This window comes from Watersipora subatra, chromosome 4, assembly GCF_963576615.1.
Source record: "Watersipora subatra chromosome 4, tzWatSuba1.1, whole genome shotgun sequence".
Lineage (NCBI taxonomy): Eukaryota > Metazoa > Bryozoa > Gymnolaemata > Cheilostomatida > Watersiporidae > Watersipora > Watersipora subatra.
The window spans coordinates 47,564,819-47,583,429 of record NC_088711.1 but is presented as its reverse complement, the minus strand read 5'-3'; the positions used below and the strand labels follow the sequence as shown (position 1 = coordinate 47,583,429).

General features: G+C 34.8%; 1 protein-coding gene across 1 annotated transcript; it reads right to left on the bottom strand.

The window, feature by feature from the left end:
* Window positions 1-272: 272 nt before the first annotated feature.
* On the bottom strand, window positions 273-7,326 carry LOC137394304 (salivary glue protein Sgs-3-like). The gene is made up of 3 exons (XM_068081022.1): window positions 7,258-7,326; window positions 3,698-3,712; window positions 273-1,046 (listed from the first exon to the last, which is right to left on the bottom strand). The coding sequence occupies exons 1-3, from the start codon at window positions 7,324-7,326 to the stop codon at window positions 273-275; spliced, it is 858 nt and encodes a 285-aa protein (XP_067937123.1).
* Window positions 7,327-18,611: the final 11,285 nt, after the last annotated feature.

Below are 18,611 nucleotides of genomic sequence, written 5' to 3'. Positions count from 1 at the left end.
TTTTACATATTTCATAATGACCCCAGTTATTGTTCCTAGAAGTACTCCTGCTGTACCAAGAGCAATGAAAGGAGCAGATTTCTTCACAGCATTTTGTCTGTTCTTACCCGCTGCAACATAGAGCATTATTCATGCGCAAATTATGGTTGGTTACAGCTATTACAGTGCAGCTGTCATTGAGTTGTCATAGAGTTGTCATAGAGTTGTCATAGAGTTGTCATTGATTTGTCATAGAGTTGTCATTGATTTGTCATAGCGTTGTCATTGATTTGTCATAGCGTTGTCATAGAGTTGTCGTAGAGTTGTCGTAGAGTTGTCGTAGAGTTGTCGTAGAGTTGTCGTAGAGTTGTCGTAGAGTTGTCGTAGAGTTGTCGTAGAGTTGTCGTAGAGTTGTCGTAGAGTTGTCGTAGAGTTGTCGTAGAGTTGTCGTAGAGTTGTCGTAGAGTTGTCGTAGAGTTGTCGTAAAGTTGTCGTAGAGTTGTCGTAGAGTTGTCGTAGAGTTGTCGTAGAGTTGTCGTAGAGTTGTCGTAGAGTTGTCGTAGAGTTGTCGTAGAGTTGTCGTAGAGTTGTCGTAGAGTTGTCGTAGAGTTGTCGTAGAGTTGTCGTAGAGTTGTCGTAGAGTTGTCGTAGAGTTGTCGTAGAGTTGTCGTAGAGTTGTCGTAGAGTTGTCGTAGAGTTGTCGTAGAGTTGTCGTAGAGTTGTCGTAGAGTTGTCGTAGAGTTGTCGTAGAGTTGTCGTAGAGTTGTCGTAGAGTTGTCGTAGAGTTGTCGTAGAGTTGTCGTAGAGTTGTCGTAGAGTTGTCGTAGAGTTGTCGTAGAGTTGTCGAAGAGTTGTCGAAGAGTTGTCGTAGAGTTGTCGTAGAGTGGTCGAAGAGTGGTCGAAGAGTGGTCGAAGAGTGGTCGAAGAGTGGTCGAAGAGTGGTCGAAGAGTGGTCGAAGAGTGGTCGAAGAGTTGGTCGAAGAGTTGTCGAAGAGTTGTCGAAGAGTTGTCGAAGAGTTGGTCGAAGAGTTGGTCGAAGAGTTGCTGTATTTAAAAGTTTCAAAATTCTGCCGTATAAAAGTTTCAAAATTCTGCCGTATTTAAGTTTCAAAATGCTGCCGTATTTAAGTTTCAAAGTTCTGCCGTATTTAACGTTTCAAAGTTCTGCCATATTTAAACGTTTCAAAGTTCTGCCGTATTTAAAAGTTTCAAAATTCTGCTGTATTTAAAAGTTTCAAAATTTTGCTGTATTTAAAGGTTTTATTGCAAGTTGTATTATTCAAATTTTGTTGGCTTCAAGAGTTTTATTATGAGTTGCTTCAGCTAAACCAAAAAGATACTTTGAACCATGGCTAAAAAGATAAAAGCTGTTAAATGAATTAACTAATAATTATATCGTAAAACCTCTAATTGAACCCTGCCTCTATTTGAAGGCCACCATAGAGGAAGGGTTGAAAAATAGAATGCCATGGCATTTTATTAGAGGTTTTACGTTGTTGCCTTTTTGCATCACAACTAAGCAATAATTCTGAATGAGGCAATTTTCACTAAAATGAGAGCCGTGTCTGTTCAAACCTACGGTTTGCTGTCGAGAAAAAGACTGCATTGTGCAGGGTTGACTCACGGCTTTCAGCGTGACAGAACTACAAAAACTTTGCCAGCTGACCACCTTCTATCCTTGGAGATTAATTGTGTGTGTAGTTAATACACTTGATAATCTCTCATGGCACATTGGATTGCAAAACACTAAGACATAAAAACTAATAAAAATGTTGATGTAACCTATAATAAAATAATTTCATAAAAATTTGTCTCATGTAGTATGCAAACTAAAACACAAGAAAGAAGATGTCTGGCAATTATTATTAAAACAGTATGAATTAAAATATAATGAGGTGTGAATTTAATTAAATCTGTACAAATGACACTATAATAAGCTAAATTGTTTAGCTAAAAGAAAAATATACATTTGTCACCATGACAAACCATTTATATAGAAGGGTGTAATAGCTGGTTTAAAAGCAATCAGTATATAACGTAGTACGATACTTGCAAATAGTTTGGTCGAATATACTATTTATTTGTTTTCAAACTGAGAAATGGTGATATTATTTCTTTAGTTAACTAACTATAATTCATTCCTATCCTATTCTTTCCTATTACTCCTATTCACAGATCAGTCTTTGCTCAATGACCTAAGCTGTCATAAGAATTTCTACATATTGTTATGTTCTTGTAAGTACTCCTATGCTACGCATCGTTGACACCAGAAAGCTACTGGAGGTCTCGTCCGCGAAGTTGATACTTGTCACTACCAATACTCATGTCTGTTTTACAGGCACTGGTCAGCTATCTCTTTTTTCACATTTATGATTGCACTGGACTTTTAGATGAGTAATTTACAAGTAGCTCATCAAGAACGAAACCTTTTTCATTCCTGGTTCTTTTCTACTCAATCATGAAAATTTCTCAAATTATTTGTACTTCGGTTTCGATGTTTGCCAATCTCTTTTTAATATTCCAATATATTTTCTCTTTTAATGTGAGCTCTTCTTTATTGAAGGTAGCATTGGCCCAGCAACTGACAGAGTTTCTGTAGCATTTTTACTTGATAATTTTTCATTTTGGCTCCATTCTCTTTTTTTCGTGGTCTGTATACTCACTTACTATTTGGGTAAACCAAGCGGTAAAAACTATATTTCACTTTTATCACTTATTCTCAGGACTTCTCAGGATTTCTCTACCATGCTTGTGACTCAAATATCTACTTTTTTACTTTTTGCTGCTATGCCAAAATTTTTGGCAAGTTACGCCAACTTCTAAAATGCCCGTTCTAGAGTTTTAACAAAGTAATTTATTTTCTGTAATCTTGAGTTTATATTAAAAATAATTATCAATTTGCGTTTTGGTCAGTTTTCTTAAAATAGGGCAAGCAATTGTAAAAGTTGTGACGACACTAAATATTTGTCCTTTTACACGCTGTTCTAAATATTCAAATAAGTTTTAAAAGCATAAAAACTCAGCTAGTATCAAATTTGGCTGATTCTTACCTTCTGCAATAGCAATTTGATATTGTCTCTAGTGATAAAACTAAATTTTCTAGTCATATGTATTATTATATGTAGCGAAAAAAATGCCTGTAATGTATTAGTGATGAGCTATGTTGTTGTAACAAATCTTTGCATATCTTGTATTTCATGTTGTTCAAAAAATTACCAAAAAATGACTGGCTAATAGTACTTCACTCTGAGAGCTAGTTTTTTAGATAGTCAACTAGACAGTAATATAATTATTACGTTACCATAACAATGAGACTGAGTACTATATGATACCAAAAGATTATTCATTATCAAAGTCAGGTTTTATGCCTTTTGATTGTATTTAATAGAATTTTAAATTTTGTCATCGCCACACGTCCCGCAAAAGCTTTCAGAGTAATAGAGTGGTCAATTTACTGAGCTTGACGTTTGTTAAATTTGGCTTTCTCGTTCTTTCAATATAGCTTATGGCTATAGCTTGTCGTTGCTAATTATATTTTATACATGTATGAGATCAAATTTTTAAAAAATATTTTTAGTAAAACTGTTTTATAACAAAAATTATAAAAAGTTAAATTTATCATACGCAATTCCTTGAACTTGAACTTTGAACCCAAACTTGAAAATATGTTTAGTCAAAGCTTAGCAAGTCGAACAACAATAATAAACGCGTTACTAACCTGCCACAGAGAGATCTACAACAGAAACACATTTACATTAAATCTATTTTACATAGAAAGGTGATAGAATCATTGCTAATAATGTTGGAAAACCAACTCTAAATTGGCAAAATAAAGATTAGTATTTCCATCACTGACGGAATAAAAACTTGAAAGGATGTGTTAGGCTAGTCAGGTTCATTAAAGTAGTTTAACTAGTATGTCGCAACAGCACTACTACTTGATAGATTTCAGGTAAAAGTTGTACACTTTGATCTGATTCTTGCACATAGAGCTAGTAAAGCTGAAAGGAAAATGTATGCTTATAGCTCACAATATTGTGTGCCCTGCATTTGGGTTATTTCAGTGTTAATCATATCCTAATACCAGACTTCCAAGTAGTGTACTTGTGAACTGTAGTTCACTCAAAGACTACTGAAAGATATTTATGTTTTTAGAAAGATAATATACAAAGGCATGATTTGCTTTTAATTTTAGTGATAACCATAAAGGAAATAGTTTACCAAAAAGCTTGTAAGCCAAACCATTTTAGGAAGTGACTCAGCTTTGTCAGTTGTAGGATATAGGTGTAAGTAGAATATACATGTAAGTAAGATAATTACGTAAGTAGAATATAGGCTACATGTAAGTAGGATTTATGTGTAAGTAGAATATACAGGTAATTAAGATATACCTGTAAGTAGGATATACATGAAAGTAGGCTCTCTCTCTCCCAGGAGAGAGAGAGAGAGAGAGAGACCCAGGAGAGTACAGCTTCTATTGTACCCAGGAGAGTACAGCTTCTAACTCATGCTTTCTGGCATTGGTATTCAGGATGCACCCCTATTGAAGGTCATGATCGCCCGAGAGTGATGCGAGAATGATGCTATTTTTAGGTGGTCAAAGGCTGTCTGTCCTTTGTCCAGCCACTTTTATGTTTCTTCTTTGACCATCAAATTGTGCAGAGGGATGGCTATTGTGGTGAACTTTAGAAAGTATTGCTGGTAGTACTCGACAGTTCTCAGTAGAGTTGCCCCGATTTCAATATCGGAATCGGTATCGGTGCCGATATGGGTATTAAGTATCTGAATCGGTATCGGCCGATCTTTTCTTAAAAAATCGGACACTTCAGATACTTTTTACATATCAACTATTTAGCAGAAACCTGTATTTCAGCCTGCTACTTTAATAACAAATCATCAGCTGCAAGTTCCTTGCTTTTATCTAATGATTTCCGAGCCTTTCTAACAATATATTTCATGTCTATAGCCTAATAAACATCCACACAGCCGCATAATATTTTGGCTTTAGTCAGGACGTAATCACCAAGTGCGGTATTTCCCAATTACAGCGATATGATTTGTTGCAGCCAATCACAAACAAGAGAACCATAACGAGCAACAAGAATGCGGTGTAATGTTTCTATTTACTAGCATTGCGAAAGTAATTTGAGCAGTTGATGCATAAAGTTATCTATCTCTCTCTTGATCCTGACGATATGATGTATCGTTTGTATTGCATAAAATAACCTCAGTGGCTTATTGGTGTTTAGCCTGCCCTCCATCATCTGTAGCGTGCGAGTCCTTCAGTACGACTGGCTACATCGATAGTGATAGAAGATAATTTGATTATTAATTTGATAAGATAATTGAATCACTAACGGTAATTAAAAGACGCATTTATTTGCTTTAGACTTGTACAGGCGCAGCCGTTCGTTCAGCAGTAGAAAAGAGACTTCATTATCACAGAGAAAACTGTACCACTAACTGTAATTACCATTAATAATAACATATTTCAAGAAACATGGACTGTTTTGTTATTAGATGCACGGTATGTCAGTATGTGAATATATATACATGTATATCTTTTTTCATAAATACAAACAAATAAATACATTAATATTTATATTTTCTTGGCATTATATTTATACTTGCATAACAAATGAACAACTATCTATGCAACACAAAAGAATCTGAATCGGTATCTGAATCGGATTATTTTTCATTAAGAATCGGTATATCGAATCGGTATCTGAATCGGCTGGTGAAATTAGAATCGGGGCATCTCTAGTTCTCAGAAATCCTTGGAGCTTTTTGATAATCTGGAGGGTTGGCAACTTTTGGACTGCCTTCACCTTTACTAGATTGATAGGCAATCTTTTGGTGACAATATGTTCCAAGTAACGAAACTGGGTTGGAGTAACTTGCACTTCAAGGGCTTCCACTTCAGTCTAGCTTTCTGTAGTTACTGGAATACCTCCTCGAGGCGGTGAAGGTGTGCATCAAAGTATAGAGCAATGATGATGATTTCGTCAACGTATAACAGCAAGGTTGTTTAATTGAGGCCGTACAAGACGCATTCTATGAGATGTTGAAAGGTGGTCAAAGTCAAGGTCAGGCCAAAAGGCAACAACTGCCAAAACTGCAGACAAGATTAAGTGGAGAAGGTTGAGTTCTCTGGGACATTGGTTTACAGGGGTATTTGTCAATACCCTCTAACCTAATCGAGCCTACTAAAATATCGACTGCCAGCTAGAGTGTCTAGGCTTTCATCAATTTAAAGGAGGGAGTACACATCCTGCTCATTAACAGTTTTTTGATGCCGACAGCTAATACAGAAATTTCTTTTGTCGCTTTTATTCTTTCCTAGTACCATGAGCAACTTTCATGCCTCACCGCTGGTTCAATGAGCCCTTTCTTGAAGGTTGACTTGCAACAAAATTCACATTACAGTTATTTGGTATCAAAAGATTCACCATGTTTTACTTTGTGTTGTAGTGCCAAATATGTGAAAATGTGATTATAAGCTCTTAAAAGCTCAAAAACGAAAAGCAGCCGTAGATTGGAATCTGTTTATTTCTCTGACGTTGTCATTACAGTTTGGTTATTGTCTTGTCACATGATGTTCTCACGTGAATTGAAAGGCCAATAAAAAGCTCGATATAAAATTTACCGTAGCACTAGTTTATGACAAACACTTTGGGTTTTGCCAAAGACCCCGTATCAAATATAGATGCTCGCTACTTTACAGTTTTTATTTCGGCTTCATCTAATCGTCAAGTCGTAATCTGATCATGTGACCCAATACTTCGCAAATAATTTTTCGATTATCACAGGTGACCAACAGGCTTGTCTTGATTATCAGACAATGATATGTACTCCTTCGAGGTAAGGTTAAAAATTAAATGAACTTTTACGGTAAGTTATAAGATATCACCGATAAAAGTGACAGCATTACAATGACGACAAAATAGACGCGTAAGAACAATAGGCATGGTTTTATTGAATGCGTGGAGTATATTTGTGAAAATATTTTGACGAATAAGGTTGCATGAAAGTGTAAACAGAAACCATCTCTCCTAGCTACGTCACATTTGAACCATTTTGGAAAGAGAATCCAAACTACGGCAGTCTCATCTGGCTGCGATTAACTGTTCGTTTTTTAGCTTTTAAGAGCTTGTAGTTACATTCCCATATACTTCGCACCTACAACCCAACAGAGTAAGACATGGTGAATCTTATGATACCAAATAACTGTAATGTGAATTTTGTTGCAAGTCAACCTTTAAGCGAGCATTTTACTTGTCTCTCTGCCTCTATCTCCTTCTTTGGTCTCAGCCTGTAAGGAGATTGTCCTATGGGTTGTGTCATCTCCTTAAGCGGAATAGAATGTTTAACTTCAAGGGTTTTTTTACATCTTCATGGCCTGTGCTAAACATCGTAGCATTATTGGTTTGGAGAGCAGCCAACCTCACTGCCTAGCCTAGTTTTAGGCAGTTGGATTGGGCTATTTGAAACAGGTCTTCCAGGTAGGTCGGCACTTTATCAGTGGGTGTCTGGCTGGGCACCCACAGCAGAGAGTTCTCCTCATCGATCTGGAGAGGTTCTACTTCTGTGCACACATTCACGGTAACACCATACTTAACGGTCAGAGGCTGTCATGTCAAGTTGAGGCACCTAGCTATAACATGGTCTTGAGCTCGAGTTAGTCCAGGCTTCTTGACACGAGAGGTCTGCCGAAAATTACTCAATCAGTCTCATGGAACAATAGTTCTTAGTGGTGATGAAGCAGTGCACTGCCATTCTCATTCAGGCCGGCACCAATATGTCCCGCAGCACTTATACTTTGCTTAACAGCAACTGTCTGTATTGGTCCGTACAGATCAGTGGGTTGTCATTTACTCAGACCATGGGTTGCTCAAATTTGAATAAACTTTAGTGAGTTACCAAAAATGGCAAGACCAATATGGTGTCATCACTTAGGTGGCTGACCACAAAGACTTCTTCGGCCTTTATGTCCCTTAAGGCAGGCCTTTACTACGCCGCGCTGTCTGTTGGGCTGCCACTTTTAAGGCAGCCGTGTAGGGCTGGCATTCTGCCGGCAAAATCTGTTGAGACTGGCACTTTAAAGGCAGCCCCTTGTTGTAGCTTGAGTTGTGTTCTGTCGTTTTTCAGTCGGCACTTACGACAAGGTCCTTGGGTTTCTTTTCGCTGCATTTTTTAGGCAAGAAAAAGTGCTTTTAGTGTGAGTCCTAATGGGAAGCTTGGGGGGCAACCAATCTGACTGCTGCCACCCTTGTAAAGGATTTATGATGTCACCTTTACTGGCAGCACATAAACTCAAATGAATAACTCAGCATGATGTGAGTTTAATACGGGTATTAGCTGAGTTTATGTTTACAGAATAAAGCATTCAACAGTTAATAAGCAAGCTCAAATATGCTCTGCTCCTTGCCTTGCCTCTGCTCCTTGTCTCGCCTGTGCGTTGTTTACAAATCTCTGCTAGGCAGTCAAACTCCCTTATGTATCATCTGGGCCGAACGAGGTCAAGCTGTTTCAAGTTGTGCCCAGCGGACCCAAACCAGGCTGCCTTATGTGACTCCGAGTATGCCTAAACTAAGTGTGGGCACTATCTCTCCCATACAAATAGAGATTTTTCTTTTTATTTAAGTTCTACTATACATAATTACCAAAATGTATCAAGTTTTGGACTTGCTTATGGTTTTTCTTTAATACTTAACTTAAATCTGTGAGAAAAAAATTGCTTTACCTGGATTTCCATTTGTTGCATTTTGTATGGTTGATATAATTGCCTTTGTTGTTGGTTTTGTGGTTGACGTTCGGTGGGTTGTTGAAGTAGTAGTAATTTTTGTTGTTGGGATGGTTGGTGTTGTTGTGGTCGTTGGTGTTGTTGTGGTTGTTGGTGTTGTTGTGGTTGTTGGTGTTGTTGTGGTTGCTGGAGTTGTTGTGGTTTTTGGGGTCGTTGTGGTTGTTGGGGTCGTTCTGGTGGTTGTGGTAGTTGGAATTTTTGCGGTGGTTGTGGTAGTCAGAATAACTGCCGTTGTTGTGGTGGTTGCTGTTGAGGTTGTTTCATCAAAACCTGCAAAAGTAGTGTTTAGAAATGGTACTTGTTAAATGTGCAAATGTTATGGGTATTCATTGCCTTTCAAAATGAAGCCGCAAAGTAAAGGCTCTCACCAAATGTTAACAACTTCAGTGAATTCTTCTTATGTATATTTGAATTTAAGACTTGAAAAATATTCAAAGTTTTGAACTTTGTAGAAAGATTTAAATATATTATTGATAGTTCAACAAAATTGTGAATTGGTAATTTTTTGCAATTGCAAAATATAAAAGCACTTTTTATACTATGAATACAGTGTTTTATACAATCAATATTATGTTTTAATAGCTAAAGTTTCTGTGGGTTTCACACGACTCCTATCTGTTTTCGCTTTTCAATAACACAATATAGAAACGTTTACTGTTTAAGCTGTACTTTTTACTTTTGCAATCATAGCACATACAAATAAATAAAAAGCATATATACAGCGAAAACATAATTTTTTCAGCATCACCAAAGCACACATATAAAATTGTAGATTCTCTCTTAGGAATGTTGTAGAGTTTCAATTAGGTAACCTATGGACATATCAAGTAATGCTCTATAATTATATGGAACATTGAGATAGGTACAAGTTGCTCTCGAATATTGACTGGATCAACAATTACATATTTGATTTTTAAACTAAAAGAAGGTGATGTTCACCAAAGTTAAAACTGGAAGGTGACTGTAACTAGATTTTATCCTGAGGGGATGTAACTTTAAGAAAGTTTAAGCTAAGGATGTATCTATCCTGCTGTAAACTAAGGGAGGTGGTTTCTACTAGTTTTTAAATTACAATGAGGTATTCTTTGACAGATCTTCAATAATCCGGCAAAAAGAATTTAGTAACATTTGTTTTCCAAAATTTTATCAAGATTTAAAACTATGTAAAACATGAACAAATCAAAATGTATTAAAATAACTATTGAAATTACATAGGAAATCAGAAATGACATATAATAATTATAAATACTCTACTATCCCAGTCAAATTTAAAGCTTAAAGGTGGTTAATACGGGATGAGAAAATAAAAAAGGTGATTTTTTTATCTACAATTCTTCTCTTTTGTTATTATGCATAGTTATTATGCATCATAGTTTTATTGCATGGAATTAAAGTTTAACACAATAATATTGTATACTCTGGCTCAAACACCTGGTAGGGTTCAAATTTTTTGTGTAAGAATAATTGAAATAAATAGGTAAATTTAAGAAAACATACTCAAAATGTTGGTCGGTCTTATAAACGAGCAAAAGCTTCTGTACGCTTTAGTAAATAGTCAGGTTTTAAAATGTATAAAAAAGTACATGTAGCCTATAGGCCTAAAGTACACGTAGCCTATAGGCCTATAGTACATGTAGCTAATAGCTATTCTAAGGCTATTCTGAAGAAAAAGGCTAATAATTAAAGAAGATCAAAAAGATATCGATTGTTTTTAAGTTTGTCAGTACTTTACATTTTGGAATATGATTGGACATCTTATTTTAGTGTTCATGCGACTGAAAATGAAATTTTTTTGTTTTCGCAAAAATAAGAAACTCGTGGAATTAAATAGAAACAAGAATATTGCCCACCTTTAGTTTCGAAACCAGGCAAAACGATGTTGTCCGGCAGGTCTCCTCTTCTTGGGCCTAAAAAACTGACATTAGTTATGACAGTCAACATTGGAGATTATCTACACATGGGTCATTATAAAAATTACAGATTAAAAATAGATAAAAAATAATGAGGTTCATAGGTGTGCAGAAAATAACATAATAATCATTTGCTCCCCAATCATCATGTGTACTGCAAAAAGTGAAATTATTATAAAAATTAATTAATATAATTGATTATAAAAATTGCATGATAAAAATGGATAAAAAAAGAATGAGGTTCGTAGATAAAAGTTTGCAAAAAATGACCTAATAATTATTTGTTCCCAATCATCATGCTCTGCAAGAAGTATGGTAAAGTATGGTGATGGAAAAATATTGATACTTTCTGATGAAATCTACTAACATATTGTGTAAGTTCATTTTTAAAGCTGCACATTTAAACTGTAATCTCTCAGCCAAGTAAAACCAAACTTTCAGAAAGAAACCAATGACTTTTGTGATGAGTGCTCATTGGTCACAATTTGAGGTGTGAGAGTAAAAAGTAGCCTCAAGCTTGATTTTGAGTTAGAATTATTAAAGCCAGAGATAAAGAATGTTTAAATATACTAAATTTTAAATTTTATTAAATTAATTAAAATTATTAAATTTTAAATAATACTAAACAAGTTATGAGAGTTGCATTAGCCTTTTTTCAGATAAATAACACTTTGATTAGGTGCTAGGATGGGCAGGTTCTCATTAAGTTAACCACACTTTAGGTAATGTATAACTCACCGGGATATGTAACCCTCCCATCCGATAAAGGTAATATCAAGGTCAATGCCAGCATGGCCCAAATCCTTTCCCCCATCATTCTACCCAGTTCTGCCTGCTGTGGCATGCACGCATTCCTTCCTGGACACATCCATATGTTATTACAAATATTTTATTGGCATTAAAAAAATGTTGATTTATATTTTACTGAAATATATTAAGAACTTGCAAAAATTTCTCGTACATCTTTAATTATATTAATTTTTTTAAACATAACAAGAATTTACATAGAATTTCAAAAAGTTCTGACTTTGCAACAAAGGCTTACAGGGTGTACTGAAACCTCACCAAACGCCACTAGCAGAGACATATGCATCAAGATAGTAAACTGCATGTCTCTATCACCCAGGGGGAAATCCCAATTTGGACTGGTACAAATACACTCTAGACATTTCAAAGATTGGGTTGGTGTGTGTGTTCATTTTTTAAGCTTTAAATATTTTTGGCAACTACCAAAATGTTGGTATATAATATAGTCACGTATTGTGGGATACCTTCTACAAGATCCTGAGTATAGTTTCATTCCTGACATTCATTAGCCCCTTTTTGCTTAGTTTTTTCTGTGACTAGAGACAGCCTACTTACAGGGTTCATCTACTGATATCGGCTGCTTCTTACAAGGAATTAAAGGACAGCTCTATAGTATTCTTACAGTTGTAAATAAATGGACCAAATTAATTCTATGTTACAGTTTGCTATTGATAGACTTCCAGGGCTTGCAAAGTTTCTGAAAGTTTGCTGAGCACCCATTAATATGTAGCATAAGTTAATAACACAAATACAATATAATACGTAATAAAAACTAGAAACATAAAGGTAGTATAAAGTTAAAAAACATAAATGAAATATAACACATTTTATAATATGCATTATAAAGTAATAATAAAAGTGCAATTTAATATGCAATATAAATGAACAGAATAAGTATAGGTAAAATGTTAATTAAGTTTGCCAAAATTAAATTTGATCTGTGAGAAATTCTCTTCATATTTCTAATGAGATTAACACGATGGCCTGTTGATTATTTACGACCTGATTTGGTAAGTAGTTGTATACATACATTTGTAGTAGTTCATTTTAAAATAGATTTAACATTTTTGAAAATCGGTTGAACTTCATAGACTATATTTACATCTACTCTGATTAATAAACTCCTAACAGCCATTCTAGTATAGTAAGTAGATCAAGTATTATATTCTCTGTATTTATGTCTCGCATATTAAAGGTAAATATAGCCTATTTTGTGAAAGGTTGAACATTGCAGTAAGAGTGGACAAATCTTGCATGAAACAGAGTTGTGTTGGATTAACTCTCCTTCACATATTTGCTAGGTAGTCAAAGAGTTAATGAGTGAGCTCAGAGATTAAGCGCTTAAGCTTGTGCTCTGCAAAGCCTATTATTTGAATTAAACAATATTTTTGCATTTTCATTTCGCAAGTGTTATATTTTTGCTTTTGGAATAAAAAGAGGAAGCTCAAGGGTGTTCTACAGTTTCATTTTTCAAATAAGTCTATTTCACTTCGAGCAGTTGCTAGCACACATTGTTGGCAGTTAATCTTTTCTCATTTTAGCCAGAGAAAAAGTTTGCTACCTGGTGATTGTTCAGCAAGAGTCAGCAAGAGTCAGCTCTAGCAGGCTCGCAGCTAGTTTATTTTGAGAGTCTGTCAAGGGCTAAAGCCCAAACTAACTGTACCAGTTTAATTGCTCGCTGTCATAGCTAGTCTGGTAAACAATCACTTCTTTAAATAGGTAATCAGAAGAAGGTCATTGCAACAGCAGTTAGTACGTTTTCGGTATCTGATAGGTAACTACAGCGATGTAGGCTACTGCCAGCCTTAAAATAATACTATAACACAATTAAGACTATAAGCCTTTCTGTAGGCACATGAAAGCAAGATTTTGAGTTGCTTCCTCTCTAATATAGAACTGACAACTCCAAACATTATTATTGTTGGCATACTAGAGGGAGCTGTTGAATCATTATGTTGATTAAATACATGTCAAAGCTTTTAAGTAGCTCAATTGGTATTTTCATCCTCACGCAGTTTTGGGAAAAATCTAGGTTCACAAATACCTCGCATTCTTAGTAAGTTATTTGGTAGGGAAGCAAATTTGTATATTAATGTCGCCTCTATTTGTCATGAAAAAACTAAACAAAGTCAAAGATTTTCATGAGTTTCCGTTTGGTTGTAAACATTGGTTGCTTGATAGTCAAGTTTCAATTTTAAATTCCTTCAATTCAGACAGAAACCTCTAACAACAGTTTGTCTGCTGTGTTCATTTATACTCACCTTAATCATTCATTTATTGCACTTAAAGCCTGCTGGTAATAAATACCTTGATATGGCCACACTATGACATTGCACATCATTGTTAGTCAACTGTATAACTCTGTTAAAATAAAATGTGTCTCTCACTTAATTGTTTATCTATGACCAGTTCATGCATTGTTTGGAAGTTGTCATAGCAGCAGCGTGAAATGCCTTTTATCAACAACTGAATAACTTATAACTTTTAGAGGGGTTTGCTTATAAGCATAGTATTAACTGGCCCAAGTAGTTTATGTTAAACCTTAGTGTCATTTTTAAAAAGAAAAACATTTTATGTTGTTAAAAAAATAAAACGATTATACAAAAGTTTACATGTAAATGTGAAATAATTAACAAGTAATAGCTAAATTAAGTCGGTTTGGCTCTGATTACAATAAAAGATGATTCGATAATGATACAATTAATATGAACTCGGGAAACAAAATAAAAATCTAGAATATGTAAAATTAATAATAACAATTCTTGCATAGAAGTGTGTTTATAAAAAGGTTACTGTTCCACTAGAAGCTATCTATCAAAACATTGATTACGACGATACTGGAACCTCTCGATACCGGTACAAATGTGAAAATGAGATATCGTACTGTCATTGTCTGACCGAACAAAGAGATAATGTCGAGGCTCCTCTCATGGAGACAATATAATTGTTCGCGTGAAAAAAATTGTCCTTGACCCCAGATAGAGTAATTGAACCTTATGAAAAATATTTCTTAACAGGGACATCATAACGCGTGGCCGCAGCGGTAAAAGCTATAGTTCTCTATAGTCATAGCTTTAGCTATAGCTTTAGCGATAGCTATAGTTTTAGCTATAGTTATTGCTATAGCTATAGCCTTTATGGCTATAGCTATAGCTTTGCTGTAGCTATAGCTTTGCTGTAGCTATAGCTTTGCTATAGCTATAGCTGTGTGCCATTCCGTCTATAGCTAATGCTACAGCCTGAATGACACACACATCCACATATTTTAAGAAATATATATATATAGACTAGTACACAGACAGTCCGGTGTGCAGTGAGAGATTGTCATGTGTAATAGCTATGTGCGCATTTATTCTTGGCTGAGTAGCACGGATGTTTGTGTACTTAGCTGTAAATATCTAAACATCAAATAATCTAAAGCTCTAAATATCTCGGTTTATTTCCCGTGCAGCGCAATCTTTTTTCCTAGCACAGCTTCAGATGGATGGACGGGCTGCCAGACTGACGACAGATGAGCATTTTCTTATTATAGTAAATATTGATTAAAAACAATAAACAAGCAAAATTGAAAATAAATGCATCTGTCCGCCTTTATCAGGATTGGTTGATTAATAACCAAGAAGCAATCAGCTTTACGCAATACGAAGGCTCAGTGTATTGACTTATGCACAGCTCGAACAATAATGAACTGAAAATGTACGCCCACGGTATGAGCATCAATGCATTGCTTGAACAAATTGCTTGGATCAATGATTTTCTTTTCTTAAGAAAGTGTATATGAACGATCAAAACATATACGTCTGGGCTGTGAATAGTAAACAGAATTGATTGTTTACAAAAATCAATATCTTCGCCTTGTTATATGTTTCTAACCGCAATAATTGCTGCCAGAAACTTGACAAACACATGTTTGCTGACATGTATTGTTTCTACTAGGTCTCAACTAACAAACATTGTTTAGTTTGGAGGTACAACATGACACCTCTGACTGATCTTATTGAGAACTCGGGCTTAGCCGTGAAACAAGTTTTAGTGGGCATAGTAGTTGAGACGACCGGAGTCGTCACAGACATTCCTGGTTATGATTTTCGCCTGACTTTACATGTTGTGACAAAGGAGGAGAATATTAGATCTCGTCACCACATAGTTGTGCCCTCTAATGGACAGACACTTGCGGAGTTCCGGCTGGATTACATCGGCAAATATGTGATCACCATAAAAGATGACCATGACAGGGCGAGCTTCCCAGTGAAAGGTCGATGCTTCTGGAGTGAAAAAAGGTAAAGTACCTTTAGACCAAAGGTATTCTTTATAGCTTTAATATACAAACAGTATGCTTTATAGCTTTAGTATACAAATTGTATGCTTGATAGCGTTAATATACAAACTGTATGCTTGATAGCTTTAACATACAACCTGTATGCTTGATAGCTTTAATATACAACCTGTATGCTTGATAGCTTTAATATGCAAACTGTATGCTTGATAGCTTTAATATGCAAACTGTATGCTTGATAGCTTTAATATACAAACTGTATGCTTGATAGCTTTAACATACAACCTGTATGCTTGATAGCTTTAATATACAACCTGTATGCTTGATAGCTTTAATATACAAACTGTATGCTTGATAGCTTTAATATACAAACTGTATGCTTTTTAGTTTTGATATATACAAACTGTATGCTTTATAGCTTAAATATACAAACTGTATGCTTGATAACGTTAATATACAAACTGTATGCTTTATAGCTTAAATATACAAACTGTATGCTTGATAGCGTTAATATACAAACTGTATGCTTTGTAGCTTAAATATACAAACTGTATGCTTGATAGCGTTAATATACAAACTGTATGTTTGTTAGCACTGGTTGAAGCTGCATCAATTATACTATTAGCTTGCACGTTGCGGATTCACCGTCTAACAGCCCTAACATCAGTTTGCTGTAAGTTTGAACTTAGTCTAATTCAGCCAAAACTTATATGAAGAGAGGTTGTAGATAGATTCATTTTTGATTTCAAGTAATGAAATAAAACATTTTTTTTATTCTGATCATAACATAATATAATGAACAATTTAAAAATTCATTGTTTCAGAGCAGTTTAACTAGTAAAACCCTTGATTTGCAATCAAAGATATTGTGGTGAAAAAATATATCGTGATGAAAAACTGTTGGTAGTCTCTCAACCTGAATCTAGAATGAAGGTTCAAGTAAAACCGCAAGTTATAAACTTTTAGGCATAGTACCTTATGGTGGTTCCGGAAATATGAAATATATGTTGGTGCTAAAATAAAAAGCGCTTATTTAATTAGATTTTCAGATGGCAGTAAAGACCTGAAGTTTGAAGACTTATGAATTCCCGACCTGTTCTATCCTCCCAGTTGACAGTCAGCCAAGTTTCTTTAATGTTTCTAAGCAAAAATTGCATTCAGGTCTTTTGGTAACTAAAGCAAAAAACAAACTCCGGTCTCCGCATTTGAAAATCAGTTTTGGCTCACAACACTCTCAATAATTTGTCGAATTATTCTCTGTGTAAAATAGCTTTCCCGGCATTACGAACTCCTCTCATTTTATAGACAATGGAACACCGCTGCAACTGTCCATCTTTTCTATGCATCTTTTCTATTTCTGTGCATCTTTTCTATTTGAAAAGTTGTGCAAACATATAATTAGTCATGACAGCCTTTTAGATCTGTAAATTTGTGCTTTTACAATAATGCTCACATTTAATTTTAAAAACTTTCACTTCACATAGTTTTGTTGGTTTATATATATGTAATGAAAAAGAACAACTCTATGTTTTTGTGTGGTGAAACTGAGTCTAAGAAAAGAGCTCAATGTAAAAACAACATTTGACAAATGCAATAGTAGCATGATCCAATGTCAAAAATTGGCGTCCATTTTAGTTTAAGCTTGTGCATTTTAGTTTTAATGTGAACAACTCAATAAGTAGATATTCTAATAGAATAATGTTGAAGCTTTATGCAAGCAAATTATTTGCTTTTATATTGAGGTAGAACTTCCTCAAAAACTTCAGGATGTAAAATAACTTTTTGTCTAGTTTCAGCTTAAACAAAGTATATCACAAAGTTTATAGTTTTAACAATACAAAATGATTGGACTGCAAAAGCGTCTAACTGATTCCTGTAAAACTCAAAATAGCATTGAGCGTATCACTTGCTAGAACGCGTAGTGAATTAAATTTCACTTGCTTATTACAAATAATTGTCAAGAGGCTTACAATTCAGGCCTACAATGGTACGTTCTTTGATAAGCACTATAGCAAGAGCTAACTAGTAGAACAAATAGAAAGTTGGGTTTAATGCACTTTTTGTTTTTGATCAGTGAAAAAGAACAGCAAGCACCAGAGCTGTAATAATTAAAACAAGCTCGCGAGAGTGAATGACCTCTAGTTATGCAAAAGATAACCTAAGAATATTTATTGCAAGCATTTTCACTTTCATAGACTTACTCCTAGAAGTTACCCAAAAAAACCTTCAACTAGACTTTTAAAGTATGTAAATCCTAGATTGCATAAGTCTGTTAAGCATGCAACAAATACAGGCAGCAGGAATTTATCTGAAATACACGCAATTAAAAATATATTTAATAATCACGTGTTTTCTTTTTCATCTAGTTTATTTTAAGAAAAAGCAATGATGTCAGTTTCTTTATGCTCAAGGAAGATAATATATATACATGAAGATAATCAATTTTTAGTCAATGTCTAATGCATCCTGGAGAATAAAAGTTAAAACAATATAAACACAAAACTAAGCGGTTGCAGATTAGCAAACATTTTAAATAAATAAAGAAAGGAAAAAATATTTGAAACAAATTTTCCCATGAGCTTCATGATAAATTTCTTCTGTTAGCCTCTCAAAGCGCTTCACTAGTAAACAAAGACAAGAAACCTTTAAAAGTTATGTTCATTGCTTTCACATATGTCTAGTACACTAGAAGTCTAACATGGAGTGAGATATCATTATGTGTAAAAGCTATCCGTACAATTATTTCAAGTGGCGTAGTTTGTAGCATGCATGGCTGCAAAATGGAATAGTTCAGTTTAGTTCCAGTGCGAAGCAATCTTTTTTCTATCTCTTA

Excerpts from the sequence above, each read along its gene's own strand:
- LOC137394304 (XM_068081022.1), bottom strand. The coding sequence starts at position 7,326 with ATGACACAACCCATAGGACAATCTCCTTACAGGCTGAGACCAAAGAAG.